Source organism: Chrysemys picta, chromosome 7, assembly GCF_011386835.1.
Source record: "Chrysemys picta bellii isolate R12L10 chromosome 7, ASM1138683v2, whole genome shotgun sequence".
NCBI lineage: Eukaryota > Metazoa > Chordata > Testudines > Emydidae > Chrysemys > Chrysemys picta.
Window position 1 is genome coordinate 32,509,861 of NC_088797.1, and position 10,150 is coordinate 32,520,010.

At 51.0% G+C, this 10,150-nt stretch overlaps 1 protein-coding gene across 1 annotated transcript; it reads left to right on the forward strand.

Annotated features, from left to right (window-relative positions):
- The first annotated feature begins 1,281 nt into the window (after nt 1–1,281).
- ZNHIT2 (zinc finger HIT-type containing 2) lies at nt 1,282–5,238 on the forward strand. The gene has a single exon (XM_005307895.4). It carries the CDS (start codon nt 3,609–3,611, stop codon nt 5,025–5,027), a length of 1,419 nt encoding a protein of 472 aa, XP_005307952.3. The 5' UTR covers nt 1,282–3,608; the 3' UTR covers nt 5,028–5,238.
- The last annotated feature ends 4,912 nt before the right edge of the window (nt 5,239–10,150 follow it).

Sequence of the window (10,150 nt, forward strand, 5' to 3'; positions counted from 1 at the left end):
AGCAGGTTCCCGGTAAGTGTGTTTTTTTTTGTTTGTTTGTTTTTTTCGGGAAGGAATTTTTTCAGTGCGGGCTCTTTGGGAGAGGAGGGTTAGGCATGCATGCCTAGATGCGGAATAGTGCATTGATGTGGTTCATCACATCGTAATAATCGGCCTTGGTAATCTCCTCAAATGTCTCATCCAGAACGTGTGCAATGCGCTTGCGCAGGTTTATCGGGAGAACCACCATGGTCCTTGTCCCAGCCAGGCTAACGTGTCCGTGCCACTGTGCCACGAGGGGTGGGGGGACCATTGTTGCACACAGGCAAGCTGCATGGGGGCCAGGACAGAAGCCGTATTGCAGTAGAAGACCCTCCCTTGCTTCCCAGGTCACCCTCAGCAGCGAGATATCTTCCAGGACAAAGTCCTGTGGAAAATGTTGGAACAGTGTTTCAGTGTAGGTGCCCCCTGAAGCTGTTGGCTCTCCCCAAGGCACAGAAACCCAGAGGACAGTGCAGCCCTGAAACAATCAGTCCCTCTTACTCACCATTTTGAGGCTCCCATGGGATGTGTGTGCTCTGTTTTGGACGGGAAAATTATGCTATGTGTAGACCCTGTGTGTTTTCTACTCCTCAAGTGCGGGGGGGAATCATTACTCTGTCTGGTATAAACAATGCTGCCTCTGTTAAATGTTGCATTTTGCCTATACAGCTGCATCAAGCTTGAGACCTCAGCCATCCCTCTTATCGCCTGCTCAGAGACTGCAAAGACTCAGGAAGAGACCGCGAAAAAGCAAAGAAGACATGCTGTGGCAATCTATTAAAGAGAATGAGAGAGCACAGGACTGGAGGGAGAGAGAAAGCAGGATCTGCCAGGAAAATGCAGCGCACCGGTGGCAAAGCACTGATAGGCTCATAAGCATCCTGGAGCACCAAGCAGACGCTATCCAGGAGCTGGCAGCCACGCAGAAAGAGGAGCAGTACCGCAAACGCCACCCCCACCCCCAAGCCCTTGTCCCAAAACTTTCCATTGTGCCCCACTGTCACCTCCAACCCACTTTCCCCAACTTCTGTGTTCTTCATGCCACCTGCTGCCTCCAACACCACTATCTTCACCATCCAGCCCTGAAAACCACGACCCTTACCCTCTGCACTCAACTGCCATCACCATGCCGTATAGCTATCCTGAAGTGCAGCACTCACTGCACAGCACACCACACAGGACATACGCGGATCTGTGATTGTACTGTTCCCCACTCCACCCCCTTGTTTCTTTTCAATAAATGGATTCTTTGGCTTTGAAAACATTCTTTATTATTGCATAAAGTAAAAGACTCCTTAGCCCAGGAAATAAACAGGCACTGCAAGTCTGCTTAGCAAACACTGATTCCTAAAGATTGGAACTACTGCACTTCACTCCCGTGCAGGGCACCAGATATCACTGCTGGTTTTCAGCCTCAAATTGCTCCTTCAAGGCATCCCTAATCCTTACAGGGGGCCAGCGCGGGGCTGCAATAGGCCTGCTCTCTGGCTGTGCAAATTCAGCCTCCAGGTGTTGAACCTCGGAGGTCCATGCCTGAGTGAAGCTTTCACCCTTCCCTTCACAATATTATGGAGGGCACAGCACACGGATATAACCACAGGGATGCTGTTTTTGGCCAAATCCAGCTTCCCATACAGAGATTGCCAGCGGCCCTTTAAACAGCCAAAAGCACACTCCACAGTCATTCAGCACCAGCTCAGCCTGTAGTTGAACTGTTCCTTGCTGCTGTCAAGGCTCCCTGTGTAGGGTTTCATGAGCCACAGCATTAACGGGTAAGTGGGATGTCCAAGGATCACAATAGGCATTTCAACTTCCCCTACCATGATCTTCCGCTCTGGGAAAAAAGTCCCGGCCTGCATCTTCCTGAACAGCCAAGTGTTCTGAAAGATGCGTCCGTCATGCACCTTTCCGGGCCAGCCTGAGTTAATGTCAATTAAACGCCCATGGTGATCCACAAGTGCCTGGAGAACCATAGAGAAATACCCCTTCCGATTAACGTACTCGGATCCTAGGTGTGGTGGTGCCAGAATAGGAATGTGTGTCCCATCTATTGCCCCTCCACAGTTGGGGAACCCCATTTATGCAAAGCCATCCACTATTTCCTGCACGTTACCCAGAGTCATGGTTCTTCTGAGTAGGATGCGATTAATGGCCTTGCAAACTTGCATCAACGCGATTCCAACGGTCGACTTTCCCACTCCAAACTGGTTTGCGACTGACTGGTAGCTGTCTGGAGTTGCCAGCTTCCAGATTGCAATAGCCACCTGCTTCTCCACTGGCAGGGCAGCTCTCAATCTCGTGTCCATGCGCCGCAGGGTGGGGGCAAGCTCCTCACACAGTCCCATGAAAGTGGCTTTTCTCATCCGAAAGTTCTGCAGCCACTGCTCGTCATCCCAGACTTCCATGACGATGTGATCCCACCACTCGGTGCTTGTTTCCCGAAACAAAAGCGGCATTCCCCGGTGCTGAGCATGTCCGTGAATGCCACAAGCAATTTCGTGTCATACGCATTATGCGGCTCGATAGCATTGTCGGACTCCTCACTCTCACTGTCACTTTGGATCTTAAGGAATAGTTCAACAGCCAAACGTGACGTTCTGGCGAGACTCGTCAGCATACGCCTCAGCAGTTCGGATTCCATTTCCCGCAGACAGATCGCGCTGCACAGAAACCGTTGAAAGATGGCGCCAAAGGTGGATGGAAACAAAGGGATTTCTGGGATGCGAAGCGATGCATCACGGGGGATTGGGACAGGACCCAGAATCCCCCGCACCCACGCCCACAACCCACGGCACCAGAATGGGAAGAGGTGCTCTGTGGGATAGCTGCCCATGATGCACTGCTCCCAATAGTGCTGCAATCGCTGCAAATGTGGCCACGACAGTGCGCTGGGCAGCGGTCTGTGTGGACAGACTGCAGTGCTTTCCCTATTCAGCTGCACGAAGTCAGGTTTAACTCACAGCGCTGTACATCTGCAAGTGTAGCCAAGGCCTTAGATTAAAGAGTGGAAGACATGAGCAGGGCTTTAGTGCTGCTCACTTCATATAGCTGAAATCTGTCGGTCTCTGCGCCAGTTTCTTTGTCTGTAATGTGGTGATGATACTTCTAAGGCAGTTATGGCTGAATGAGTCAATATTTGAGAAGTGCTGGGACATCCTTGCATGGAAGGCCCAAGTGTTATTTCCACCTGGCTTTACAGTGATGACTCGGTGTGTGAGGCAGGACTGTGCTGCTGCTTTGTTGTTACTGCACCTTTGAGGGTGTAGTGCTGGATCTGTAATTGTAGGAAGAAGCAAGATGCTTTTTAAGAGGAAATGTACAGACTCTCCTGGGGCTCCATTCTGCAAGAACCCAAAGCAATTTCGGTGCAGCTGCCTTGGGGGTGGAGCAGGCTCATTTTTTAACAGATAGGGTAGTGCCCGAGTGGGAGGGGGTGATCAATGCAGGGATTATTCAGATATGGGTGCCAGCTTTGTAAAGGCAGGGGCGGCCACGCTGCCACAGACTTCGCATACCTTGGAACTGCGCGACCCTTATGCAGTGGTCGCCGGAAATAGCCGAAAGGGTGTGGAGTTCCGAAACTGAAGATGCGAAACGCCCGAGAGTTTCCGAATCTAAGGCGGAGTTACCCGAAGTTGTACGAGCGCTTCCGGCGCGAAGGCGGAAATAGCCGAACCAAACAGCTGCTGTGGCGGAAGGCGGAAATGCCCGAGTGGTGGCGGAAAGACCCGATCGCTGCCAAGATGGAGGCGGCCGAGCCCTGCGGCCTGTGCCTGCAGGAGCGGGCCCCCTACACATGCCCCCGCTGTAACATGCGTTTCTGTTCGGTGCCGTGTTACCGGCGTCACGGGGCCTGCGCCGAGGCTTTCCACCGCCGGCAGCTGCTGCTCCGGCTCCAGGGCCAGCGGGGGGACCCGGCCTCCCGAACCCGCCTGAAAGAGGCGCTGCTCCGGCTGCGGGAGCTACGCGAGCTCGAGGACGCGGAGCCCCAGCTAGGCCGCGACCTGGAGGACCAGGACGACGGTCTGTGGGAGCGGCTCAGTCCGGCCGAAAAGGCCGCCTTTCAGCGCCTGCTGAGCAGCGGGGAGATTGGAACCTTCCTGCCCCCCTGGAGGCCCTGGTGGCGGGGATGGGGCCGGGGGCTGGTCCAGGAGCTGGCGGGTACTGAGGGTGCCCAGGAAGCTGGGGATACCCAGCCCCCTGCAGGCACCCAGAAGCCAGAGAAGAAGATCCCAGACTCAGCACCTATCCACCAGCCACCGGTACCCCAAGGTTCTTACCCCCCCACGGGCACCCGGCAGCCAGAGGAGAGCTCAGGCATGGCACCCACCCAGCAGCCTGAAGAAATGCCCAGCCCAGTGCCTGCTGTGCCTGCATCCATTCCACCACTGAGCTCCCTGACCTGCAGCCCAGCCTCACCCCTGGTGTGCTTCCAGCTGCCTAATGTCCTCTATGCCTACGTCTTCGCCCTCACCCTCTACAATGGGGACTTGAGTGAAGATGAGCTGCTGCCTGAGTTCTCTGACATGGTCCTGGGTGTCTGCGGGGCATTGGGTGCCAGGCAGGTCTTCCACTCCACAGCAGAGGCGCTGCAGGCTGCTCTCCAGGCAGTGACAGCCAGACGGTACCCCGCGTGCCCCTTGGGGAATGCAGGTGCTATGATGGCAGTGGCCCAGATCCTGATGGGGGAGAATCAAAGCAAGCAGAAAGGCTACAGCTTGGCAGCCCTCTCCCATCTTGCCAGGCTGCTGGGCAAGGCTAAGAAACTGGTGCCCACAGAGGAACGGCCCAGGGTGTATGGTGCCAAGAAGAAGTGTGAATTTCTGCTCTCCTGGGTCAATGAGAACCAGGAATCTTTGACTGTCTTGGCCCTAGAGGTACAAAGGGAATATAAAACCCATTTGGAGGCAGTCAAAGAGGTGGATGTAGTTACCAAAGAACTGCAGAAGATGTGGGGTGGGAAACTGCCCCCTGCAAAAAAGCCATTGATCGAGGAGTTGGACTGATGGCTGGAACTTAGTCACCCCTAAAACCATCCACACTTAAAACATTGGGGGATTTTAGTAGACTGGATTATTTTTTTAAGTGGGGGAAAAGTGAATGAACCCTCTCTTGGTCAATAGCTATTTTGGATAAATCCACCACACTGAGTCTTGGCATAAATGTTGATTTGGTTTCTAGGGAGTTGACCTGTTGCAATAAAAAGAGCAAAACACCTGGCTGTGTACATTCCTGTCTTCCATTCAGCGGGACCCTTGGTGTGTTCCATGCACTTAAAGCATTTGCTGTCACTTTGGTGGTTTCAAAGTTGGTGTGTTTTCCACTGGTGCTGCAGAAACGGCTAGCTGGTCACACCATGAGACTCTTATGTGTTTTGTATCCCACTATATACAGATTTTTGCAGAAATCATCAATAAAAGGACAGCTAGACACCCTCATAGCTAGAGTTGCTGTAAACTAGAAAACGAGCATTTTAAGGACAAACATACTTTGCATTCTTACAGCTGTTATAAACCACTGTCAAATTAACAGCAGTAACAGAACATGAAAAGTCCTTGCTTTCCTATGCATTAATATGGGAGATGTATTCCCCCAAGTCCCAATCTGCATCATTAGACTGGAGCTTCAGCTGGAAATAACTAAAAAGACAGCTCCTGTTGAGAGACAGAGAGAGGCCAGACCCATTCACAGCTCAGGAGAGAGTGAGAGACAGTGGCAGGAGAGAGAATGAGTATCAGATATTTTTAAAATCTGATATTTTAATGTATGTAGTCTTATCTAGTTAATGTTTATTTAGCTCTCTAAACTATTCTAACTGATCACTGTGGTAGGAATGTAAGAATAGCTGGCCTGGATGAGACCCATGGTCCATCTAGTTCAGTATCCTATCTGTGACTGGCCTGCCCCAAATGCTTCAGAGGAAGGTGTAAGAACCCCACAGTAGGCAGATCTAGTGTAATCTGCTCCTGCAGCTCTGTAGGAGTTAGATTGGCATTAAGACCTGAATAGCAAGGTTTAATATTCCTTCCATAATGTTGTTTTGAATTATGTCAACTGGATATTCTTGATATCCATATAAATAGTTTATTCCTTTTTGAATCTTGCTGAATTCTTCACCTCAATGACTTCCTGTGGCAATGACTTCCACAGTCTAACAATATGTTGTCTGCAAAAGGTGTGTTTTGTTTTATCAGTGCACAGAATGCAAAGCACAGGGATTCTGATTAAGGGTTTGCAGGATTGTTGGAAAATAGGCCCATTTCCAAATGGTCCTAGGGTGTCACCAGTGAATTTTGTGTGTCTCAAGGAGAGGGGTGTTGTCCCCTAAATATTTTTGGAAAGCTACTGATGTCCCTGAATCCCATTGGCTTGGTGTGATTAGTTAGAGTTCTAACACCTTAGTCTTACACTCTGTCCTATGGGGCCAGTGATGAGTGTCAGGCTTCATAGAATGATACCCGAAGGTTTCAGTGTGAGAAAGCTTGAACTTGTAGCCCTTGCGGGCATGCAGCACAGCCCGTCTGTTCTTTTGCTTGGGACTGAGAGCCAGCTATGGATTGAGAATAATGGGGCATTTTATTTGCAGTGGGTTGGTTGAGTGAGGGAGGGAGAATTGGTGGGGAAGGGAGAAGTCATGGAAGGTCTGGGGCTCAATCCAATAGAATCTGTATGAATTTAAAATAATACCTAGCTCTTATACTGGTATCCCATTGACCGCAACCCATCTCCTACCTCAAATTCTTTTGCCAAGCCAAAGAAGGGTTAGGGTGTAAGCTTCAAACTAGCATTAACTTATCCTGGGTGGAGTGTGGCCCTGTGACCTGAGAACTCCATTTGGTTTGGGCACTAGCCTGTGACTCAGGAGACCTGGGTTCAACCCCCTGGTCTAACAGACTTCCTATGTGACCTTGGGCAAGTCACTTAGCCTTTGTGCCTCAGTTTCCTCATAAGTAAAATAGGGATAATAGCACTGCCCTACCACATAGTGATGTTATGAGGATAAATACACTAAAGGTTGTAAGGTCCTTGGATAGACCACTACATCTACACTGTTATAAAAGATCTGTGGCACAGCTGCAGCTGGCCCAGGTCACCTGATTTGGAGTGGGGCTGTAGAGCTATAAAATTGCAGGGCAGATGTTCAGGCTAGGGCTGGAGCCTGTGCTCAGAGACCCTCCCCACTCACTAGGATCTCAGTGCCCAGGCTCCAGCCCAAGAGTCTACACGTAACTTTATTGCCCCGCAGCATAAGCGCTATGAATCAGTCAGCTGACCTAAGACACCGTGCCATGTTTTTTTTTTTTTTTTTAAATCACAGTGTAGCTGTACCTTAAGATACACAGAGGCACAAGGAGGGAAATGAGTCACTGAGGGTCATCCAGCAGGCCAGTGGCAGAGCTGGGAATAGAACCCCAATCTGCTGGGTACCAGTGCTCTAGCCTCTAAGCCACATGACCATAAACACCTAATCCTTGGCTATGGGCCCTCAGGGAATCAAAGTAACGTGTTCCATGCAGATACTGTTCTGTATCAGTCTGCAGAGTTTTTCTGACTGCTGCTGGCCCTGCCCTGGTTTCAGAGCCTGCAGCCTTTCTGAATGTCCCATACCCCACAAGCACTTTGTGCAGTTGAAACTACACTATAGATATGCCCTTTTATGTTGGTACACAATTGAGCTCTGTGGGACTGTCATGGACCTAAGGCCTGAAGGGACCATTGTAATCATCCAGTCTGATTTTTCCCCACCCCCCACAGACAGGCTATAGAATTTTCCCCAGAAACTGGATTAAAACATGTGGTTTGGAAAGAGATCTAGTTTTGCTTTAAAGACTCCAGGTGGTGGCCAGACCACGCTCCCCTGGTGAGCTGTTCCAGTGTTTACTAACCCTCCCTGCTAGGAAATTGATTTATTTCAAGATTACATTTGTCTAACTTCAACTTCCAGCCTTATGCCTTCCTCTGCTAGACTGAAAAGCCCTATCAGATATTCAAACAGCCCCAGGTACAGAAAAGAGCTCCTAGGCTGATGAATGGAGTGGCGAGGTGACCTTAGGAAAGGAGACTGAAAGAGCTGGGGTTGTTTAGCCTGGCCCTTAAAAGGTGAGGGGATTTAATCACTCTCTATAAATACACAAAAGGGGTAAATCCTGGGAGGGAGAAGAGCTACTGAAGCTAAAAGGACAATGTTGGCACAAGAACAAATAGGGATAAGATGTCCAGGAATCAACTGAAGCTGGAAATGAGAAGAAGGTTTCTACTCATCTGGGGAGGGAGGTTCTGGAGCAGACTCCCCCTAAAAAGGAGTATTGCCTATTTGGTTGATTGTTTCCTGTATTTCAGATCTGACACTTGCTCATCTAGCCCTCAAAAGCATCGCAAACAATTGACTTTGAACACAGATGGGGACTGCATTTAATATATTTTTAATAAAAATCATTGTCACATCAGTGCATTGTCCAAAACCACACTCCAGCACTCCCCAACAGGGGAATTTCCCCAGTCCTTAAAATTAATCAGTCCCTTACAAACACACCAATCCAAACTTGTATTCCACTTCAAGCCAAAACAGACTCCCAGCTGTGACACTCTCTCTTTGGGGCTGGTCTTCTTTTTGGTTTTCGCTCAAGGTTTAACTCAAGTTTTGCTCCTAACCTGACTCTTGTCCACACAGAAATCTCTAACATGAGTTAAGTAGTGCTTTAAAATCAAGCTAGCTGGTTTGCAAGGGGATGGAGGTTGAAGCTGGAGGGCTGCTGCCACTCAAGCTAGTCATGCAGCAGCTTGAGTTACAGCAGCACATCAACTGCTAATCCAATCATTCTGTACAGTTCCAGTATTGTTTCATGGTGCAGTTGCTCTCAGCGTATGTCTACACTGCTTTCCGAGGCATGACTGCAGCCTGGGGGGGGGGGGGGGGGGGGGTGGAAGGCGCGCGGAGGCGACATACCTGCACTAGCTTTACTCTAGCTAGCATGGCTAAAAACAGTGAAGGTGCAGCAGCACATGCTGTACAAGCCTGTGCGATCCACACTACTATTTTTAGCCATGCTAGCTAGAGCAGGGGTAGGCAACCTTTCAGAAGTGTTGTGCCGAGTTTTCATTTATTCTCTTTAATTTAAGGTTTCGCGTGCCAGTAATACAGGTTAACGTTTTTTAGAAAGTCTCTCTCTATAAGTCTATATTATATAACTATTGTATGTAAAGTAAACAAGGTTCTCAAAATGTTTAAGCAGCTTCATTTAAAATGAAATTAAAATGCTGATCTTACGCCGCCAGCCTGCTCAGCCCGCTGCCAGCCTGGGGTTCTGTTCACCTAGGCCTGCAGTGGGCTGAGCAGGGCGACTCGAGGTCAAGGGTGTGTGTGAAGGTGCAGGGCAGAAGGCTGGGTGTTGGGGGAAGGTCAGGGCAGAGGGCTGGAGGGTGTGTGTGCGGGGTGCAGGGCAGAGGGCTGGGGTGCTCGGCTCATGGGGGTGCTCCCAGCCCCCTGCCCTGAGTGGCTCATGGCAGGGGGCTGGGAGGGATATGCCCTGTTCCACCCCCTTCCCCAAGGCCCGTCCCTACCTCTCTCTGCCTGCTCTACGGAGCTGTGTGCAGGCTGCCGCTCTTCCCCCTCCCCCTCGCAAGGGCCATCACGGGCAGGGAGAGGGAGGAGGAGGGGCGGAGAGGCTGGAAAGTGAGCTGGGGAGAGGGGAAGCTTGGCTGCGGCAGGACCAAGCTTCTGCCTCCTGCCCCCACAGGGGAGAGCGGTGGGCAGGGGGCCTGAGTGGGGCAGGGGGCTGGGACCCTCCTCCCCCCCCCCCCCAACTGCTCTCCCCTGCCGGGGCAGGAGGCAGAAGCTTGGTCCTGCCCCAGCCAAGCTTCTCCCCTCCCCAGCTTCTTCCCCCAGCGTGGCACTTTCCAGCCTCTCCGCCCCTCCTCCTCCTCCTCTCACCAGGCAGGCAGCGTGCCATTCAGAATCGGCTCGCGTGCCATGTTTGGCCCGTGTGCCATAGGTTGCTGACCCCTGAGCTAGAGTAAAGTTAATGTGGCTATGCCAGTCTAGGCTGCACTCATACGTCCGCTTGCAGTGTAGACATACTCTAGCCGAGTTCAAGTGAGAGTAACTCCAGTGTACTCATTTGAGCTAACT

Bases quoted from the DNA above. Each gene is read 5' to 3' on its own strand.
- ZNHIT2 (XM_005307895.4), top strand. From the start codon at position 3,609: ATGCGAAACGCCCGAGAGTTTCCGAATCTAAGGCGGAGTTACCCGAAG.